This window comes from Podarcis erhardii, assembly GCF_964252035.2.
Source record: "Podarcis erhardii genome assembly, chromosome: 6".
NCBI classification, from domain to species: Eukaryota; Metazoa; Chordata; class Lepidosauria; order Squamata; family Lacertidae; genus Podarcis; species Podarcis erhardii.
The window spans coordinates 4885768-4908714 of NC_138510.1; the positions used below are offsets into that span (position 1 = coordinate 4885768).

At 50.0% G+C, this 22947-nt stretch overlaps 1 protein-coding gene across 1 annotated transcript; it reads left to right on the forward strand.

Annotated features, from left to right (window-relative positions):
* Window positions 1–680: 680 nt before the first annotated feature.
* Window positions 681–6622, forward strand: SRXN1 (sulfiredoxin 1). The gene is made up of 2 exons (XM_081868178.1): window positions 681–1252; window positions 6012–6622. Exons 1-2 carry the CDS (start codon window positions 1019–1021, stop codon window positions 6213–6215), a joined length of 438 nt encoding a protein of 145 aa, XP_081724304.1. The 5' UTR covers window positions 681–1018; the 3' UTR covers window positions 6216–6622.
* The last annotated feature ends 16325 nt before the right edge of the window (window positions 6623–22947 follow it).

Here is a 22947-nt window from a genome sequence, read left to right on the forward strand (position 1 = left end):
TCAGACCTCACCTGGAGTACTGTGTCCAGTTCTGGGCACCACAGTTCAAGAAGGACACGGACAAACTGGAACGGGTCCAGAGGAGGGCAACCAAAATGGTCAAAGGCCTGGAAACGATGCCTTATGAGGAACGGCTAAGGGAGCTGGGCATGTTTAGCCTGGAGAAGAGGAGGTTAAGGGGTGTTATGATAGCCATGTTCAAATATATAAAAGGATGTCACATAGAGGAGGGAGAAAGGTTGTTTTCTGCTGCTCCAGAGAAGCGGACACGGAGCAATGGATCCAAACTACAAGAAAGAAGATTCCACCTAAACATTAGGAAGAACTTCCTGACAGTAAGAGCTGTTTGACAGTGGAATTTGCTGCCAAGGAGTGTGGTGGAGTCTCCTTCTTTGGAGGTCTTTAAGCAGAGGCTTGACAACCATATGTCAGGAGTGCTCTGATGGTGTTTCCTGCTTGGCAGGGGGTTGGACTCGATGGCCCTTGGGGTCTCTTCCAACTCTTCTATGATTCTAGGATTCTTCCCAAAGGATCAGCAGCTGAAAGTTTCGGCAGCCGAAAGCTGGGGCTTCGATCCCTCAGGACGAGTGGAAACCGGTTCCGGAGCTGATCCCCCGGTCCAGATCGAGCCTTGGCTGCTGCAGCAGCGCTCCGCTTCCTCCTTCGCCGACTTTTCTGCTGCCTCATCGTGACTCAGCCAAAAAACATATGACCCAGCCCAGGAAAAGCGCTTGCCCACGTGCGCGTGTGATCATCCGGAGGAGACGCTTCCATTGGGGACTGCGGGGGGGGGGGGGGACGGGCGTCGGGATCCTGCCGGGATCCCTTGCTCTCTTGCAAGCCCGGCATCGGGGATCGGGTTCACAAGGCGTCTTGCAGCCCAGGCAAGTGGCGGGTGGGGGTGTCTGTGGCTCCTCCGCCTCCTCTTCCTCTTCCTCTCTCTCGTCCCCCCCCCCGCGGCCCAGCGGTGGTGCGATCCGGTGCAAAGCAAAGGGACGGCGTTATATGAGCCCCCGGGATGTGGGGAGTGAGATCGCGAGCTTGGAGGGCGCTGCTGGGGGCGGGTCTGGGAAGGCGGAGGCGCCTCGGGGCCGAGAACGTCGCCAGCATGGCAAGCGAAGGCAGCGCAGGGCGCAGCATCCATTCGGACAACATCGCCGCGGTCCACGAGGTGCCCATGAAGGTCATCATCAGACCCATCCCTCCTGTCTTGGAGGAGGGCAAGGTGGAGAGCCTCATGAGGACCATCCAGGTAATTTGCGCCCCCTAACCCGGGGCAAGGCAAGTAATTTGCGCCCCCAACCCGGGACAAGGCAAGTAATTTGCGCCCCCGAACCCGGGACAAGGCAAGTAATTTGCGCCCCCTAACCCAGGGCAAGGCAAGCAATTGGCGCCCCCTAACCCGGGAAAAGGCAAGCAATTGGCGCCCCCTAACCCGGGACAAGGCAAGTAATTTGCGCCCCCAACCCGGGACAAGGCAAGTAATTTGCGCCCCCGAACCCGGGACAAGGCAAGTAATTTGCGCCCCCTAACCCAGGGCAAGGCAAGCAATTGGCGCCCCCTAACCCGGGAAAAGGCAAGTAATTTGCGCCCCCTAACCCGGGACAAGGCAAGTAATTGGCGCCCCCTAACCAGGGGCAAGGCAAGTAATTTGCGCCCCCGAACCCGGGACAAGGCAAGCAATTGGCGCCCCCTAACCCGGGAAAAGGCAAGTAATTTGCGCCCCCTAACCCGGGACAAGGCAAGTAATTTGCGCCCCCTAACCAGGGGCAAGGCAAGTAATTTGCACCCCCTAACCTGGGACAAGGCAAGTAATTTGCGCCCCCTAACCCAGGACAAGGCAAGTAATTTGCGCCCCCTAACCCAGGACAAGGCAAGTAATTTGTGCCCCCTAACCCAGGGCAAGGCAAGTAATTTGCGCCCCCTAACCCAGGACAAGGCAAGTAATTTGCGCCCCCAACCCGGGACAAGGCAAGTAATTTGCACCCCCTAACCCGGGACAAGGCAAGTAATTTGCACCCCCAACCCGGGACAAGGCAAGTAATTTGTGCCCCCTAACCCAGGGCAAGGCAAGTAATTTGCGCCCCCTAACCCGGGACAAGGCAAGTAATTTGCGCCCCCTAACCCAGGGCAAGGCAAGTAATTTGCACCCCCTAACCCAGGGCAAGGCAAGTAATTTGGCCCCCTAACCCGGGACAAGGCAAGTAATTTGCGCCCCCTAACCCAGGGCAAGGCAAGTAATTTGCGCCCCCTAACCAGGGGCAAGGCAAGTAATTTGCGCCCCCTAACCCGGGACAAGGCAAGTAATTTGCGCCCCCTAACCCGGGACAAGGCAAGTAATTTGCGCCCCCTAACCCGGGACAAGGCAAGTAATTTGCGCCCCCTAACCCAGGGCAAGGCAAGTAATTTGTGCCCCCTAACCCAGGGCAAGGCAAGTAATTTGCGCCCCCTAACCAGGGGCAAGGCAAGTAATTTGTGCCCCCTAACCCAGGGCAAGGCAAGTAATTTGCGCCCCCTAACCAGGGGCAAGGCAAGTAATTTGCGCCCCCTAACCAGGGGCATGGCAAGTAATTTGCGCCCCCTAACCCGGGACAAGGCAAGTAATTTGCGCCCCCTAACCCGGGGCAAGGCAAGTAATTTGCGCCCCCTAACCAGGGGCAAGGCAAGTAATTTGCGCCCCCTAACCCGGGGCAAGGCAAGTAATTTGCGCCCCCTAACCCGGGGCAAGGCAAGTAATTTGCGCCCCCTAACCCGGGGCAAGGCAAGTAATTTGCGCCCCCTAACCCGGGACAAGGCAAGTAATTTGCGCCCCCTAACCGGGGACAAGGCAAGTAATTTGCGCCCCTAACCCCTAACCTGCCGCCGCTGCCAGCTTCTTCTTGCTGCTGCCTGGGCTGGGGTATTTACGGTAAGGTAGCCACAGCGGCAGCGGGGGGTCCGTGTCAGGTGATCTGAGGCGAGTTGCCGCTGGCGCTGGCGCCCAAACGACGCCGCTTGCCCGGAGGAGGAGGGCAGAGAGGCGAGGAAAATGCAACATGGCCCCGCCGCTGCAGTAGCAGCGGCGGGGCTGTGAGGAGGGGCTGCCTGGCACGCCCTCCGCGGCCCTGACGCGCGGGGACTGCGGCGAGCGCTGAGAGCCGCTGCCTGCTGGACGCCTTCAGCCCGGACGCACACACAGCTTGTCGGTTCCGCAAGACATGGGGCTCTGCTACAGCCTGCGCCCGAGGCTCTTTGGCGACTCCGGAGGCGGCGAGCACGCCCCCCCCCCCGATGTTGCGGCCGGTGCGGCCGGCCCCCCCCCTGCACCCCCCCTGCACCCCTGGGGTTACAGACGCTTCAGGTTACAGACGCTTCAAGTTACAGACTCTGCTCACCCAGAAATAGCACCTCGGGTTAAGAACTTTGCTTCAGGGTGAGAACAGAAATCGTGTTTCGGTGGCATGGTGGCAGCTAAAGTGGTACCTCAGGTGAAGAACGGTTTCAGGTTAAGAACGGACCTCCAGAACAAATTAAGTTCTTGACCCGAGGTACCGCTGTATTGCCAGGTCAAAAGTTATGAATTGAGTATCATTATATGGACTTGAAACCGGTTTTGGACGATATATCGCCCAGCCCTAACACACATTGTGGTTGGTAGACCACCAGTGATCTAATGAGTTTCATTGAGGAAATCCATGGCATGTCAGTGGGTTTGTTCTTGAAGATGGGATACACAGCCTATCCATCATACTGGGTATTACTTTCAATTGCCTTTTAATTGCCTTTTTCACTGCTTTCTTTATTTCTTACATTGTTTTTTACCGTCTTACAATTTGAACCATGTGGAATGCAATACAGTGGTACCTTGGGTTACATACGCTTCAGGTTACATACACTTCAGGTTACAGACTCCGCTAACCCAAAAATAGTGCTTCAGGTTAAGAACTTTGCTTCAGGATGAGAACAGAAATCGTGCTCTGGCGGCGCAGCAGCAGTGGAAGGCCCCATTAGCTAAAGTGGTACTTCAGGTTAAGAATGGACCCCCCAGAATGCATTAAGTTCTTAATTCGAGGTACCACTATATAAGCTGCAACTAATCCAGAATGCGGCAGCTAGACTGGTGACTGGGAGCGGCCGCTGAGACCATAGAAGACGGGTCCTGAAAGACCTACACTGGCTCCCAGTACATTTCCGAGCACAATTCAAAGTGTTGGTGCTACCTTTAAAGCCCTAAATGGCCTCGGTCCAGTATACCTGAAGGAGCATCTCCATCCCCATCATTCAACCCGGACACTGAGATCCAGTGCCGAGGGCCTTCTGGCGGTTCCCTCACTGCAAGAAGCCAAGTTACAGGGAACCAGGCAGAGGGCCTTCTCAGTGGTGGCACCCGCCCTGTGGAACTCCCTCCCACCAGATGCCAAGGAAACAAACAACTATCTAACTTTTAGAAGACATCTGAAGGCAATTCTCCCTGTCATCATGGCCATCTGTAGATATTCTATCATTTGGAGCTGCCACTCATTTATCGTAGGTGTTTTGTCACTTTTCCAGTTCTTTGCGATTAAGATCCTGGCTGCTACTGTTGCACACATAAAAAGTGGTCTATTTTCTTTTTTGATTTCTGGTGACATTATTCCTAGGAGAAAGGTTTCAGGTTTATTCTTAAATGAAAACTGAAATAATTTTTTTTTGGGGGGGGGTGTCCAGGGTTTAAGGAGCTTCTGTTCCTCTTTTTTTTATGTGATTAAACAAGAATCCCCTCCCCTAATGAGTCAGAAATGTCGTTTTAAGGATTTAAGCTGTGGATTTAAGGCTGTGTGGAGATGAACTTTTGAACCAAAGCAATGTTTCAAGACGAATCTGGAAAGTATAAGAGTTTTGGAATGACGCAGTTAAAAATGCCGTCGCCATTTTGGGAAGCACTGTCGGAGGTCTTGAGTCTGGGAGGAGAAAGAGAGAAACAAAGCTGTTTATATATCGTGGATTAACTCCTCAGTGGGACTTAAGAGCGACAACTGCGTAAATTATGATGAAAAGAGCAATGTTATCTATGAAGGAGATGATATATGGAAACCATCTGGACTTGGATTGCAAGAACGGGAAATTCACACAGGATTATTATATTTGTGTTTATCGTTAAGGAGACTATCAGAAGAGATCGTAAAGAAAAAAGAGAAATTATATGAACAAGATATGATGTGGAAACAGCAAGATAAGACTGGATAGAATTATGAACCCTGTTTGGACTGATTGGGACTGATTTGGACATTAACGCAGTAGCAAGAAGATGATTAGAATCCCCCTTTGGATCTTGAAGTATGGGTCCCCCCAACAAAATTTAAAATTTGGCTTTGTAATTCGGAATTTATGTGATGTGATTTAATTTGATGTGATTGGCCAGTTAATAAAAATTATTTTTAAAAAAATAATAAGGAGCTTCTGCTTCTCTCCTTAGCTCAGGGTAGGCGGGAATCATGGGCGGGCAGCACGCTGAATGCCACCCCCCTCGGTGATGACACCCAGGGCAGTCTGCACCCACCTTGCTCCGCCCGGAAGACAGCTTCCTTTTAAAAATAATTTACCTTATTTATGAATCACCCTATACTTTTTTTTAAAAAAAATTAATCATTTTTTCAATACAAACAACAACCACAAAAGACACATACGGTGGTACCTCGGGTTACAGACGCTTCAGGTTACAGACTCCGCTAACCCAGAAATAGTGCTTCAGGTTAAGAACTTTGCTTCAGGATGAGAACAGAAATCGTTCTCCGGCGGCGTGGCAACAGCGGGAGGCCCCCATCAGCTAAAGTGGTGCTTCAGGTTAAGAACAGTTTCAGGTTAAGAACGGACCTCCGGAACGAATTAAGTACTTAACCCGAGGTACCACTGTGCAACAAAAACCATAATAACACTAATAACACAGTTTGACATTTCAGATTTGAATACGCTGATATACCTATGACTACACCTTTTAAAAATTATTTACCTTTTTTATGACTCACCCTTTACTCCATCTCTTGCCCTGCTAGGAAGAAGCTGACCATGTGCCCCCGATAGATGTCCTCTGGATCAAAGGCCGAGAAGGGGGCGACTACTTCTACTCCTTTGGAGGATGCCACCGTTACACAGCCTACAAGCGCCTGGGCAAAGAGACCATCCCAGCTAAAATCATCCGCTCCACCATCAGCGACTTGCGCACTTACCTGGGTTCCTCCCTGCCTGATTTGCGGTAGGGATGCTCTGGGGACCAAGTGGTCCTCAGGAGGGGAGAGTTGATCTTGTGTTCGAATCCTGCTTGCGGCTTTCCCGCTGGCCTCGGGTTGGCCCCTGCGAGAACAGGATGCTGGACTAGACGGGCCGTTGGCCTCATCCTGCCACTCTCTTCTTGTGTTCCTCAAGGAGATGAGCTTTGCTCTCAGGATGGCAGGCTTCCGATAAGGAGACTGTTGAATCGCAACAGAAACAGAGACTGTTTTTTACCTCTGGTAATTTCTCCTCCTGGCTTTAGTCATCTGGCTTTTGTATATTTTTTTAAAAAAACGTTTTTTATATCGTAAAACACTTTTAATGGACTTTTCACAATAGGCTTTGGAAAGATTGAAGAGCAGCCTATAAATGAATAAAGGAAAATGTATCAGAAGTTGTTGTTGTTTTTAATTGTTTAATTCTGTTTAAAAAGTTGCCGCCTTGAGGGTCTCCTGACTGACAGACGGGATCGAGATGCGTAACTTAATGTGAAAAGATTTTGCCCATCCTGTCAGGCCTTTTGCTCCCATTCGGAGTTTAGTAGGGAAAGCAGGGGGTGGTAGAACCATGGAGGCTTTTATCATTTATTTTTATTACATTTATATTTCACCCTTCCTCCAAGGAGCCAAAGCTTATCCGCATGGTTTCACTACCCCTCTCCATTTTGTGCTTTTACAACAGGCATCCCCAATATTGGCCCTCCAGCTGCTTTGGGACTACACTTCCCATCATCCCTGCCCACTGGTCCTGTTAGCTAGGGATGATGGGAGTTGTAGTCCCAAAAATATCTTGAGGGCCAAGTTTGGGGGTGCCTACTTTACAACAACCCTGTGAGGTAGGTTAGGCTGAGAGGCAGTGACTGGCCCAAGCTTTGAACCCTAGTTTGCCAGGACACGCTAACCACTACACAACACTGCTTCCCTAGCTATAGGCTTACCTGCTGGCAACCTGCTGAAAACCACACAGACTAGGCAGGCAGGCAGAGGTGCAGAGTTCAGGCACCAGTAGACCCTCCCAGAGTGTTTGGGCCCTGGCAACTTCCGGCAACTTCCAGGTGTTGCTTCCACAGCTTTCTTCATTTCTCTGCCCTGTCTTGGCTTACTGGCTAAATCAATTCCTGCTCCCGGGATTGGCCTGTTCTGCAATCTTGCTAGCCCTGATTTAGAAATGGCAGGAAGCAAAATAATGCCTGCACAAATCAAAGCTGTGCGTTCCGCATTTGTGAGAATTCGACCGTTTCCGAGCACAATTCAAAGTGTTGGTGCTAACCTTAAAAGCCCTAAACGGCCTCAGTCCAGTATACCTGAAGGAGCGTCTCCATCCCCATCATTGCGCCCGTCCAGCACCGAGGGCCTTCTGGCAGTTCCCTCGCTGCGAGAAGCCAAGTTACAGGGAACCAGGCAGAGGGCCTTCTCGGTAGTGGCACCTGCCCTGTGGAACACCCTCCCACCAGATGTCAAAGAGAAAAACAACTACCAGACTTTTAGAAGACATCTGAAAGCAGCCCTGTTTAGGGAAGCTTTTAATGTTTAATAGGTTATTGTATTTTAATATTCAGTTGGAAGCTGCCCAGAGTATTATTATGTGTGGCAGCATCCATCCTTTGGAACTCCCTGTTTACTGACATCAGGCCAGGTGCCTTCACTGTGCTCTTTTTGGCACCTGCAAAAAACAACAAGATTTTTTAGAGAAGGCCTCATAGATGTTTAAAAAGCTGATGTACGTTTTCATCTCTCTTTTGTTCATTTTAACAATTTGAAAGTTTAAAATTCTTGGTATTGATAATTTGTATCTTTTTTGCAAACGGCTTTGAGGGTCTTTTTTTTTTACAATCAAGCAGTGTATAAATTTTCTGAAATAATACATTTAAAGTACACATCCCCAAAGAATCCTGGGAATTGTAGCTTACCCTGCACTGCCCAGCACCCTTAAACTACAATTCCCCACATTATTTTGGGTGGGAGAGAAATGTGCTTTAAATGCGCATGGACAGCCTGACTCTTGGAATTGCATTGCTTTTTGGTGTTTATGTACATGCTTTTATCTCCAGCGGTAAAATGTTTCCCCATTTCCTGATCAATGTATGAATTAATACGAGCAGTCCATATGGAATGGCCTTTGCTGTATATGAGAGTCTTTGATGTGGAAGAAGTGCCTGCCTTAACAAGAGCGCCAGCAGATGGCGCCACTGTCCTGAAATTATGGGATTGCTCTTGATCTCAGCAACACATTTGGACAGTTTGCATTGAAAAGGGGGAAATCAAATTGCTCGCTGGCATTAAGATTGGAAAGATCACCACCTCTGTTCTGATGCAACAGGAAGCCAGGGAGGGAATGTCCTCCGTACGAAACTGCCTTGTCTCGAACCTTAAAATTTCAACACCTGGTGCTGCCCCAATACAGCTGCTTCCGTCGCTGGGCTCCATTAAAAGCGGCTTCTTAATGGAAACCAGGAAATGACCTCCCCAAACAACAGAATTACTTTTTTTCTTATCCCTCTGGCTGCGATCTCCTGGGTGATGCGGGCACTGTTAGGCAGTTGAATGCGCATGCATACTTCATCTGTTTCCCTCCTGCCACGCAGCCCCAGGAGCTGGCAACCCATGCTACGCCACTGTGTGCAGGCACCAACGTTTTACGAGCCAGGGGAGAACTCTTGGAAAGAAGTGAGCTTTCATCCAAAACACTGGTTGCCATTGCTGGAAACCTAACGCAGGCCTTTCCAGAGCCCTAGAACAGGGGTCGGCAAATTTTTTTAGCTGTGGGCTGGTCCACTGTCCCTCAGACCTTGTGGCGGGCTGGAGAAGCGGCACTGGGGGCGGGCTGGAAGAAGAGGCAAGGCAAGCAAGTACTCCTCCTCCCCAGCCGCTGCGCTTACCTTCCCAAGGGCTGCCACCGCCGCTGCTTCTTCTTGTGGGTAGGTAGAGGGAAGTCCACAGGAGCACCAGAGCAGCGGTGGCAGAGGGAAGATGAGTGGCGCAAAAGGGCTGGCTCTGGAGAGGGGCTGCTTCAAATGGTACGATCCGATAGTTTTTATTGTCATTGTCCCATGCAGAACAACAAAATTGAAAAAATCTACACCAGACATTCAAAAACCAACCAGCCTGGTTAACCCCCTAAAAACTCTGATACCCCATAATTGAATACAATATACTCCCATAGAGACTACCTTACACTGCATTTAAAACCAAAATTGCAACTGTTTCTCAGGCGGCTAGTCCTAGTCTTTATAACCCTGTACCTTCGTGCTGTGGGTTAAACCACAGAGCCTAGGACTTGCCGATCAGAAGGTCGGCGGTTCGAATCCCCACGACGGGGTGAGCTCCCGTTGCTCGGTCCCAGCTCCTGCCAACCTAGCAGTTTGAAAGCACGTCAAAGTGTAAGTAGATAAATAGGTACCGCTCCGGCGGGAAGGTAAATGACGTTTCTGTGCACTGCTCTGGTTTGCCAGAAGCGGCTTAGTCATGCTGGCCACATGACCCGGAAGCTGTACGCCGGCTCCCTCCGCCAGTAAAGCGAGACGAGCGCCGCAACCCCAGAGTCGGTCACAACTGGACCTAATGGTCAGGGGTCCCTTTACCTTTACCTTCTTCCAGAAGGCAGAAGCTGAAAGAGATCATTTCCGGGGTGCGCACTATCCTGCACGATCTCTGCAGCTTTCTTATGGCACCTAGAAGAATAGATTTGATCCAAGGTGGGAAGAGTGCACCCAATTATTCTCCCTGCAGTCTTTACAACCCTGGACAGCATTGTTTTTTCCCTGATGGTGCAGCTTCCAAACCACACACACAGAAGATAAGTTAATACACTCTCCACAGTACAATGGTAAAATGCCATCAACAGGTCCTTTGAGAGATTGTTTTTCCGACCCAATCATAGAATAGTGCAATGGTGCTCAGGCAGCTCAGCCCAGCCCCCTTCCTCCTCTAGGCAGGGCGGGGAGAAGCCAGGAGGAGGGAGGGAGGAGGCGCTGCCACGGTGTGTGAGAGAGAGGGGGGAATGGAATGGTGTGGGGGGGAGTGGCGCAGCCTGAACGAACAGAATCTCCACGCCGATCCATGGACAGTCTGCAGGCCGGATCATAGCTGTCAACTTACAGATTTGAAAATAAAGGACCATCAGCCTCAAAAATAAGGGATCAGCCGCCAAAATAAGGGATTTTAGTCAACCAGCTGAAATACAAAGTTAAAAGGGACCAGATAATTTGGGAGAGCAGCACCGGTTTTTACCCCTTCGTTTCCAGAGGTTGCTGCTCAAAACACCAGCTGATGAAACACTGCAATTAAATAACTACAAGCAGCAACCACTTTTTGTGCAAAACGAAGTCCAAGTTATGAAGATGCTGCTGCAGTTCTGTATCTTTTCTCTCGTGCTCCATCCGCAGCTCTCAGTTCCATCAGGTGGGGCGGGAGGAAGGGGGGGGGGAATAGCGCCCGAAGTAAACCCGCAGATCAGACCATCTATGCTAGTCTACCACTACAAATCTATGGGAGAAGCGCTTGCGGTCCTTCCTCCATTTTCTCCCTCTATGGTTAGCCCTTGGAACACCTGCCCTCGCCTCCGCTGCCTCCTCCTCTCTCTGAACTGCTTGCTCTGTGGTTGCCCTCGCTCTCCTCTCAAGGCTCCTCAGCAATTCATAGGCCGCGCCCGGCTGCCCAACTCATCCGGGTCCTCTGGCGGCGCAGCGGCAGTACGGCCTAGCGAGAGCAGCGGGAAGAGGGGAGGCCCCAGGCAGAGATGCTCAGTTCAGCAGCCACGAGGAGGATGGCGGTGGAAGGGCCCGAGGCTCCCGCCAGTCCTGGCGGGGAGGGGCTCCCGGGGGCCAAGGCTGGTGAGAGGAGGCCGGAGGGGGGCGGGCTGGGCAGCCAAGCAACACAGTTGGAGCCTCCCTCCTCCCTGGCCGGCAGGGAGGGAGGGAGGGAGGGAGAGGAGCTGCTTCCTTTGAAACCCGGGAAATTTAAGGGACATCATCAATAAGGGACAGCAGCGGGACACGGCGCTGGGATAAGGGAGTTTCCCGCCAAATAAGGGACGGTTGACAGCTATGGGCTGGATCCTGAAGGCAATTGGGCCTGATCTGGCCCGCAGCCCTTAGTTTGCCGATCGCTGCCCTAGATTCAGCAGGCCTTTCCTTGCGTTATTATGAATGAATGAATGAAATACAAAATAGAACCATTGGAGGAAGCGAGGGAATCCTTTTGCAATGAATGAATGCAATGCAAGAGATGAAGGATCCTGCTAGCAGGAGCCACGTGCTTCGGGAGAGAAAGCCATTTCCTCAGGAGGTCACTGCAGGGCGGAAGAGAAGGAGGTGAGACTGGATGGCTCCTTCCCTTGAGCAAGAGAGACCGCTGGCTGCCCCGCGCAGCATCAAAGCATCCCTCCGGCCCGCAGGAAACGTTGCGAGGGCTCATGGAGGCAAAGACCCTGGGCATCGGCTCCCCTGGAGGATTATAAATTTTGCCCGAAGAATTGTGGCGTGCCAAAAAGTTTCCTCTTGCAAAGACCGGCGGAGGGAAAGGGGGGGTTGCGAAAGGAACCACTTGCGAAGGAGTTGTCTCAACAGAGAGCCCTGTCGCTGTCTTACTGGTCACACCCACCCCTGCAGTGAAAACAGGGGGACACTGTCGTCAGCAAGGGGAAAACAGCAGCTTCCAGAGCCTTAGAGACAAACGTTTGAGCTATTATTATCTAGAAGTGCCTGGGGTTTGGGCATCTGTCCAGCAAAAAAGAAGGAGGATGTTGGGGGATTCTTTTCGGGCGTGCGGACGGAGCGTTTCTGCCCCCGCTCTTCGGCTGGAAAGCTTCCCAAAGTGTGTCATTGATGAAGCAATCTCAACGATTTACGACACGAAAGGGGAAAGGGTTGGGGAAGGAAGAGGGGCAAAGCAAACTCAATCTGGTAAGTGAAATAACCCCAGGGGAAGGCAACGAGGAGACAGGTTTCCCTGTGGTCAGACATGCACTGGTGCCAGGTCAAAAAGTGCATTTATGCGCCTCTTCAGCTTCACAGTGGGACACAGGGGGCGCTGTGGGTTAAACCACAGAGCCTAGGGCTTGCCGATCAGAAGGTTGGCAGTTCGAATCCCCGCATATACGGGGTGAGCTCCCATTGCTCGGTCCCTGCTCCTGCCAACCTAGCAGTTTGAAAGCACGTCAAAGTGCAAGTAGATAAATACGTACCGCTCCGGCGGGAAGGTAAACGGCGTTTCCGTGTGCTGCTCTGGTTCGCCAGAAGCGGCTTAGTCCCCCTGGCCACATGACCCGGAAGCTGTACGGCCACTAAAGCGAGATGAGCGCCGCAACCCCAGAGTCGTCAGTGTCTGGACCTAACAGTCAGGGGTCCCTTTATCTTTACCTTCAGCCTCCAGTGATTTAACATTCAATCCCTCTTCCCAGGGAACTCTGGGAACTGTAGCTCTGGGAGGGGGAAAGGGGGTTCCCTAAGAGCTCTCAGCACCCATAACAAACTACATCTCCCATAATCCTTTGGGGGAAGCCACGACTCTGCAAAGTGGTATTATTATTATTATTATTATTATTATTATTATTATTACTCTTATTTATACCCTACCCGCCCCGGCCAGAGCCGGGCTCAGGGTGGCTAACACCAGTAAAATTACAATAAAAACATAATGGGGGGGAACAATTTTAAATACAGGTTAAAATGCAATTTAAAATGCAGCCTCATTTTAAAAGTAGCCCATAGATCAAAACCATAAGGGGAGGGGGAAACGTAAGGGTCAGACTGAGTCCAAACCAAAGGCCAGGGGGAACAGCTCTGTCTTGCAGGCCCTGCGGAAAGATGTCAAGACCCGCAGGGCCCTAGTCTCTTGTGACAGAGCATTCCACCACGTCGGGGCCAGTGCTGAAAAGGCCCTGGCCCTAGTTGAGACCAATCTAACCACCTTGTAGTTTGGGACCTCCAAAGTGTTGTCATTTGTGGACCTTAAGGTCCTCCGCGGGGCATAATAGGGCTTTGAATCTATGGTGTGAAATGTACCCAGAGCCCTTTCTTTCCATGAGTCATATGGCATGGCATTGCGGTCCGGCAAGCAGCCCTGGGTGTCCGGAGGGAGCGAAGGGACGGCATTATTTATCTCTGTTTGCTCTGTTGATGTTGCCTCTGCCCACCTGTCTCCCTTGCCTGCCTGACCTGCAACTGGACTCCTCTCGCAAGGCAGGCTGACAAATGGCCTCAGCTGCCTCCAATCCATTTGTTCCAGGAGAGGAACAAAGGCGCTTTGTGGGATCCGCTCTCTTTTCTTAATCTTGCGTGGCTCACCGGCATCCCTGGGTCCGGAACTCGGAGAGACTTCCTCCAAAGACAGCCGTGTAATGCCTTCCAGGTTTCCTCCGCTGAGTCCTCAGATGGGCTGGACCAACGATCTGTGATTCAGCCCTTAGCCAAGCAGAGGGGAGAGCTCGGCTTCTCTGGCAGGTGTGGGAAAATGGAGGTGAACTGGTCTCTCTCTCTCTCTCTCTCTCTCTCTCTCTCTCTCTCTCTCTCTCTCCAACAGGAATGTCAGGAGTACAGAAGACACAACCTTTCTGCGCCCCTTCCTTGCCCAGGCAGCGGAGGCTAGGGGCACGTTCCGCAGCTGATTTTTACGATACGATATCTTTATTGTCATTGTCCCATACAGAACAATGAAATTGAAAAATCTACATCAGGCATTCAAAAACCCCTTAAAACTCTGAAACCCCATTTTAAAATACAATGTACTCCTATAAGGTAAAGGTAAAGGGACCCCTGACCATTAGGTCCAGTCGTGGTCGACTCTGGGGTTGCGGTACTCATCTCGCTTTATTGGCCGAGGGAGCCGGCGTCCAGCTTCTGGGTCATGTGGCCTTTGAAGAAAGGTTGCCACATTTGAAGTTTTTTATTTTAGAGGACAGCTGAGTAAGAGGCATCGTGATCAAAGTTTGCAGAATTATATACCAGGTGAAACTCGAAAAATTAGAATATCGTGGAAAAGGTTCATTTATTTCAGTAATTCAACTTAAAAGGTGAAACTAATATATGAGATAGAATCGTGACCTGCAAAGCGAGACATGCTTCTGCTTCTCAGAGGTCCAGTATTGCTCTATTTGCAACCCTTGTTTTGCTGATTTCATTTAATATTCTAATTTTCTGAGATTGTTAATTTGGGGTTTTCATCAGCTGTACGCCATGATCATCACAATTATAACAAATCAAGGCATATCTCGCTTTGAATGTCATGAGTCTGAACAGGGCTGCCTTCAGATGTCTTCTAAACGTCAGGTTTATCTCTTTGACATCTGATGGGAGGGCGTTCCACAGGGCGGGTGCCACTACCAAGAAGGCCCTCTGCCTGGTTCCCTGTAGCTTTGCTTCCCGCAATGAGGGAACCGCCAGAAGGCCCTCGGTGCTGGACCTCAGCGTCCGGGCAAAACAATGGGAGTGGAGACGCTCCTTCGGATATACTGGCCCGAGGCCGTTTGGGGCTTTCAAGGTCATCTCATGCTCTGACCGCAGCTCCCATCCACACTTGGCGGGGAGAGGCTGTTCCACCAGCTGCTGTCTTACGGGCTTTCGATATTAATTTGGCTTTAAATGGCTCTGAAATTAAGTGACAAACGAACAGCAACTTTTAATACAGATATTAAAAGGGGATATTGTTGCAAACAGGTGCCCGCAGATGTCGGATGTTCAAACAGATGTACGGAGATGAAAGTCTTTGCCCTCCCGCAGAGCAATCCAATTTGAGAGCGAGTCCGCTTCTCCTTTCAGAGTTTCTCAGCTGAGATCCAGTTTCCAGTCGAGGAACGAAAATGGGGGGAAAGCAGGCGCAGAGCTGGTTTACGTTTTATATGTCACAGGTGTGTGTTTCTCAGCAACATCAATAGTCTGGGTAAGAATGGCCAGGAACCGCAGGCGTCCCCAGAGGGGGAAAAGGGCGGCAGCACAGCCCCCCGGCACCCGGTATTTCCCTTGCACCGAGACGGCAACTCATCTGCGTGGGCTGCGAATGAGACATGTTAATCACCGCAAACATGTGCACAGACACCGCCATCCCCTGGGGGCCCCACAGACCAAGAGCAAAGGGTTAAGCCTCATACTCTCCAGTTTCATCTCCCCAATCCCCGTTCTCAACAAGCAAATATTTCAGGTTATTTCGCACGTCGGGGGGGAGGATTGTCTTTCTTCTTCTTTGGCGATCCCTCGTAGCCGAGTAAGATGGTCTTCCATAAACACGGTTTTAACACTGAGTCCGTAAGTGACTGTGGAGGCCAATTCTGGATCCACACATCCTTCCACAGTGGGGACATTGGTTTACGGGTGGGAGTTGATCACGGTGTGGATTTGCCAAGCGTGCCTTCCTCTTAGCACGTTTCTCCCTTGCGTCCTGAGTTCGAGTGTCTTCAAAGCCCAGGACACCTTTGGTAAAGGCTGTTCTCCAACTGGAGTGCTCGCAGGCCAGTGTTTCCCAGTTGTTTGTGTTTATATTACATTTTTTAAGATTTGCCTTGAGACAGTCTTTAAACCTCTTTTGTTGACCACCAGCATTACACTTTCCATTTTTAAGTTCGGAACAGAGTATAATGTTACCTCTGGTTGTGATTGGGATCCATTCCGGAGGCCCATTCGCAACATGAAAAGCCCACAACCTGAAGTGCCATATCTGCGCAGGTGCATGGCACGATTTGGTGCTTGTGTGCATGTGCGAAGCAGTGAAACCCGGAAGTAACTCTTTCCCGTACTTCTGAGTCGCCGCGGGACGCAACCTTGAAAAACATGTTGTTGTTTAGTCGTTTAGTCGTGTCCGACTCTTCATGACCCCATGGACCAGAGCACGCCAGGCACTCCTGTCTTCCACTGCCTCACGCAGTTTGGTCAGACTCATGTTGGTAGCTTCGAGAACACTGTCCAACCATCTCTTCCTCTGTCGTCCCCTTCTCCTTGTGCCCTCCATCTTTCCCAACATCAGGGTCTTTTCCAGGGAGTCTTCTCTTCTCATGAGGTGGGCAAAGTCTTGGAGCCTCAGCTTCAGGATCTGTCCTTCCAGTGAGCACTCAGGGCTGATTTCCTTAAGAATGGATACGTTTGATCTTCTTGCAGTCCATGGGACTCTCAAGAGTCTCCTCCAGCACCATAATTCAAAAGCATCAATTCTTCGGCGATCAGCCTTCTTGATGGTCCAGCTCTCACTTCCATACATCACTACTGGGAAAACCATGGCTTTAACTATACGGACCTTTGTTGGCAAGGTGCTGTCTCTGCTTTTTGAGCTGCTGTCTAGTGAAAAAAATAACATGAAGCAAACGTAACATGAGGTATGACTGTAGTTGCTTTGGAAGGCGATAATCAGGCATCCAAGCAGCATGACCCATCCAACGAAGTTGATGTTGAAGAAGCATGCAGAATATTTCAGGTAGGGTCCATGGCACCTCCAAAAAGGCCCCGGGAAGGAGTCGTGGTCTCAGACCCTGGAAAGCCATTGCTGTCAGCCAGTGTGGACAGTACTGAGTCCAATGCACCAGTGGTTGACTCAGTATGAGCCAACTTCCAGCGTTCCTAATTCTCTTCATGCTTGGTTGGCCAAAGCTCGTGAAAAGAACAGCTCGTTTTGGTGGCTTTAGAAGAAGAATTGGGCAAATTAATGGCGGAGAGTGCTATCGGGGGCTCCTAGCCCTTCCTCCTCAGTTGGAGGCAGCAATGCTTCTGAATCTCAGTTGCTGGAAACCACAGCCAGGGCCGTCTTACCCATAGCTGCCAGGGGTGGGGCACCCAGGCGCCGGGCTCTCAGGGACGCCAGGCCGAGAGTCCGGTTCCCGAGAGTTGGAGTCCAGGGAAGAGCCTGCCCATCAGTCGGAGTGCCATGGCGGGCTCTTCTGCTATGGGTGGCTCTGCGCTGCGTGTTCGGGGGGGTGACCGAGCCAGCGAGGTGCTGAGGCAGTTGGCTGGTTCCCCCCTCCTGCGCACCTGGAACTGGGCAACCTGGGGGGTGGCGCCGGGCGGATCTTTGCACCCTGGCGCCACATACGGGACCGCCTCTCCTGGTATGCCCCGCGGAGGACCTTAAGGTCCACAAATGACAACACTTTGGAGTACCAGGGCCTTTTCAACACTGGCCCCGACTTGGTGGAATGCTCTGTCTCAAGAGACTAGGGCCCTGCGGGACTTGACATCTTTCCGCAGGGCCTGCAAGACAGGGCTGTTCCGCCTGGCCTTTGGTTTGGACTCAGTCTGACCCTTATGTTTCCCTCCCCTTATGGTCTTGATTTATCAGCTATTTTAAAATGAGATTGCATTTTAATCTTTATTTTAAATTGCCCCCCCCTCCTCTTTTTCTCCCCTATTATGTTTTTACTGTGATTTTATTGGCGTTAGCCACCCTGAGCCCGGCTCTGGCTGGGGAGGGCGGGGTATAAATTATTATTATTATTATTATTATTATTATTATTATTATTATTATTAAATGCTTAAGACAGCCCTGACCACAGCAGGAGGGGAGAGGGGTCTTGGGTTCGAGTCCTGCTTGTTGGTTTCCAACTGGGGCGGCATCTGGTGCGCCACTGTGAGAACGCGATGCTGAGCTAGATGGGCCCCCTTTGGCCTGATCCAGCAGGATCTTATTATGTTCATTGCTGTGCTAGGTCAACCAACTTGGCTTAAGGCAGGTTTCCCCATAGCAGGTTTCCTTTCACTGCTAGGAGAACAGAGAGGAGCCACAATTGTTCCATCTGTCCAGCAGGGCTCGTCTAATAATAATAATAATAATAAATTTATTATTTATACCCTGCCACTCTGGGTTTTCCCCAATTTATGCTGCTTTTCCCAGCAATGATAGATGCTACTAGATAAAGGAGATGGTTTTGTCCCCCTCTTTCATTGACCACGCACAATTCCAGCCAGAAGTTTTGCTTCAAGAGTCTTCACATTCCTAGGGACTAGAAACATGATTTCCTTTGGATAATAAAGGTAAAGGGACCCCTGACCATTAGGTCCAGTCGTGGATGACTCTGGGGTTGCGGCGCTCATCTCGCCTTACTGGCCGAGGGAGCCGGCATACAGCTTCCAGGTCATGTGGCCAGCATAACTAAGCCGCTTCTGGCGAACCAGAGCAGAGCACGGAAACGCCGTTTACCTTCCTGCCGGAGTGGTACCTATTTATCTACTTGCACTTTGGGGTGCTTTCGAACTGCTAGGTTGGCAGGAGCAGGGACTGAGCAACGGGAGCTCGCCCCGTTGCAGGGATTCGAACCGCCAACCTTCTGATCGGCAAGTCCTAGGCTCTGTGGTTTAACCTACAGCGCCACCCGCGTCCCTCCTTTGAATAATATTTCTAAACAACAAAAGCCGAAATTGCACAGCGGTTGGATTGTGTGTGCGTGTGCAGAACACACGCAGACCTGGTGATAAGTGTTTCCGAAGCTGGAACGGGGAAGGCTCCCTTCTTTTGCAAACAACACCCTGGAAAATGACCTGCCCCTCTCTAACCCTCTCCGGCATAACGCGGCATGAAGAGTTGTAGGGCCCTGCTGGAAGAGGTCTTGCCCCCACTGCGGTGTTAATATCTGACACCGGCCATCAAAGCTTTGCGGAGGGAGACCCTAAAGGGCACAGGGAGCCTTGTAAAGGAGGCCACCGTGCTAGGGGAGCTTGCTCCCGGGCAGGGAGAGGGCCCTTTAACAAAGGTTCGAGGAGGTCAGGCTGGCAGCATCCTGGTGGCCACATGTGTCCGACGTTTAACACGGCCCAGGTCTGGAATCCATTTGCCTCGGCTGCCGGGAAAGGTAATGGTACCCCAGAGAGATGGGAAAAGCTTCTCAGCACATCCCTCCCATCTGCTCCCTGTTTATTTACTTACACTTAAGGATCACCTCCTGGATAAAAGGTCCCCGTGTGGGGGGTGCAAAGTGTGCAAGGGGGGGTCATTGTCCTATGTTGACACTGCGGAGACCCCCTCTCCAGGTTTTCAAGCTACTGTTTGCATATCTGATCCCACCGGCTGCCCAGCTTTTGGCAGCGGGAAGGCGGATTTGGAGGGTGCAAGGCAGCTGTCAGATGGGCAAGTTGCGCCCAGAGATGCGCCCATATGGCACAAGAACATAAGGGGAGTCCAGAAGTCGAATCAGTAATGATTCACTGGGCAAAAGACTTTGGGTATAATATATGTACATCCTTCGGCATGGGAGAGGTGATGGAAATACGATTTAAAATTGACAGCTTGTTGTACATTGAAAGAAAATTGTATGAAAATGACGCGCCGTTGGTATTTAACTCCCTGCAAATTAGCAAAAATGTATAAGGCAGAGTCAAATCTGTGTTGGAAATGTAAGGAAAAAGAGGGTACCTTTTATCACGTGTGGTAAAGTAATGAAAGCACTTTGGGAAATGATATACAGTGGTACCTTGGTTTAAGAAGAGTCCAATTTAAGAACAATTCGGTTTACAAACTCCGCAAAACCGGAAATAGTGTCCTGGTTTGAGATAAAATGATAAAAATTATCCATAAGAGAAATGAACAAGAATAAGAAAAATTAACAACAATCATTTAAAGACTTTTTAAGACTTTCAGAAATTTAAATGAATACACTAGAAACCAGGCAGAGGGCTTTCTTGGTAGTGGCGCCCGCCCTGTGGAACGCCCTCCCGTCAAGGGAATAAACAACTACCTGACTTTTAGAAAACAACTGAAGGCAGCCCTGTTTAGGGACGTTTTTTAAGAATTGATGCTTTTTATCATGTTTTTAATATTCTGTTGGGAGCCAGGTGGGCAGGGTATAAATAATAAATTATTATTATTATTATTATTATTATTATTATTATTATTATTATTATTATTATTGAAACAGATTGGAAATCTCATTAACTTTCCCAATAAAAATGACTGCAGTGAAGGCGTTGGCCTGCTATCAAAAGGCAGGGAGTTCCAACGTGTACAGCAAAATGAATTTAAGATGGGGGGGGGATGAGAAACAAGGGAATTGAAATTGACGGATGGCGCCGTCGCTACATATTCCCACAAGTTTTCTACGGGATTCGGGCAGCTCCCCTGTTTAGAGATGCAGAACTGTGGGCCCATCGCATCTTCCGAAGAGGTTCTTGGGGAGAGGTTCTGCCCTGTATTTTCCTGCAAAGCGACACTCGGACCCCCACGATCTCTGCTGGCCGCTTCCCCTTCAGATGGCACCCACATGCTCTGTAGCGGCTGCACCTGAGTACACAGCAGTAGCTTATCCGTCAGCCGGCTGTCATGAACCTCGTGCCCCTTCCTTGCTTAGCCAAGCCTCAGCCCAGTAGGAAGTCGGTGCTTGAGAGACACCTTAGCAAACAAGCATGGAGAGAGAAGGGGGGGGGGGGGACAGCGGCTTGAAATGGAGAGATCAACCTTACTGAATGCTTGTGAAACATGGACCACTTACAAACGCCATCTCCAACTCCGCGAAAGATTCCATCAACGGTGTCTCCGAAAATTTTTACACATCACTTGGGAAGACAGGCGAACTAATGCCACTGTACTGGAAGAAGCAAAGATTACCAGTGTCGAAGCAATGATTCTTCAACATCAACTTTGTTGGACTGGTCATGTTGTGTGGATGCCTGATGATCGTCTTCCAAAGCAACTACAGTGGTACCTTGGGTTACATACGCTTCAGGTTACATACGCTTCAGGTTGCAGACTCTGCTAACCCAGAAATAGTACCTCGGGTTAAGAACTTTGCTTCAGGATGAGAACAGAAATCGTGCGGCAGCAGCGGGAGGCCCCATTAGCTAAAGTGGTGCTTCAGGTTAAGAAAAGTTTCAGGTTAAGAATGGACCTCTGGAACAAATTAAGTACGTAACCAGAGGTACCACTGTACTCTATTCTGAACTTAAAAATGGAAAGCATAATGCTGGTGGTCAACAAAAGAGGTTTAAAGACTCTCCCAAGGCAAATCTCAAAAATTGTGGTACAGTGGTACCTCGGGTTACAGGCGCTTCAGGTTACAGACACTTCAGGTTACAGACCCCACTAACCCAGAAGTAGTACCTCGGGTTAAGAACTTTCTTTCAGGATGAGAACAAAAATCACGTGGTGGCAGCACTGGGAGGCCCCATTAGCTAAAGTGGTACCTGAGGTTAAGAACGGACCTCCAGAACGAATTAAGTTCTTAACCTGAGGTACCACCGTATAAACACCAACAATTAGGAAACACTGGCCTGGGAGTGCTCCAATTGGAGAACAGCCTTTACCAAAGGTGTCATGGGCTTTGAAGACACTCGAACTCAGGACGCAAGGGAGAAACGTGCTAAGAGGAAGGCCCGCTTGGCAAACCCTCACAGTGATCAACTTCCGCCTGGGAACCAATGTCCCCACTGTGGAAGGATGTGTGCGTCCAGAATTGGCCTCCACAGTCACTTACGGACTCATTGTTAAAGCTGTGTTTATGGAAGACAATATTACTTGGCTACGAGTGATCGCCAAAGAAAAGAAGATTTAGATGGAGCAGGGCAGGGGTGGAGGACTTAATGCTCGAATCACATGGAGCTTCAGAGTCTCGGCCTGTAGAGCATGAGACTCTCAGTCTCAGGGATCGTGGGTTCGAGCCCCACATTGGGCAAAAGTTTCCTGCATTGAGCGGGTTGGACTAGATGACCCGAATGGTCCCTTCTAACCCTACAGTTCTATGAAGCCATGACCCATTCCCATGTTCAATGATTCAATGATTTTCACCCCACCATTGAAAATTCAATGATTTTCACCCCACCATCAACCTAACAATGAATCAATCTATGCAAGAAATACATTTTTTGGACACTACTATAAAAATACAGGATGGGCGCATAGACACCACCTTATACCGTAAACCAACTGACCGACAAACATATCTACATGCCTCTAGCTACCATCCCAAACATACCAAACAGTCCATTGTATATAGCCAGGCACTACGTTACAGCCGCATCTGCTCCAATTCTACAGACAGAGACTCTCACCTAAGAGATCTACAGCAAACCTTTTTAGAACTAAAATACCCAGCAGATGAAGTTAGACAACAGATCAACAGAGCCAGACTGATACCCAGAGAGAACTTGCTGCAAGACAGACCCAAAAAAGAAAATAACAGAACACCTCTAGTCATCACATACAGCTCCCAAGTTAAAACAGTACAACGCATCATCAGAGATCTACAACCTCTCCTGGACAATGACAGTTCTCTTTCTCAAGCTCTGGGAGGAAGACCTTTCATTGCCTCCAGACAGCCCCCCAATCTTAAACAACTCCTAACCCACAATAATACTATAACCAGACTTAACACGGACACTGGCACCAGAGCCTGCAATAAACCCAGATGCCAACTTTGCTGCCACATACACCCGGACAACACCATTACTGGCCCCAACAACATCACACATACCATCTCGGGACTATTTAATTGCTCATCGTCTAACATTGTGTATGCCATAAAATGCCAACAGTGTCCTTCAGCTCTCTATATTGGACAAACAGGCCAGACCTTACGCCAAAGAATAAATGGACATAAATCCGACATCAGGAACCACAAGACAGAAAAACCAGTAGGAGAACACTTCAATCTCCCAGGACATTCTATACAAGATCTCAAAGTAGCTGTTCTATTACAAAGGAATTTCAGAAATAGACTGGAAAGAGAAGCTGCTGAATTGCAACTTATCACCAAACTTAAAACTATGGAGAGACCTGGTTTGAATAAAGACATTGGATTCTTATCTCATTATACATGACA

Coding starts and splice junctions, on each gene's coding strand:
- SRXN1 (XM_081868178.1), top strand. CDS start 1,019: ATGTGGGGAGTGAGATCGCGAGCTTGGAGGGCGCTGCTGGGGGCGGGT. Junction 1,253..6,011: donor GCCTCATGAGGACCATCCAG/GTAATTTGCGCC, acceptor TTGCCCTGCTAG/GAAGAAGCTGACCATGTGCC.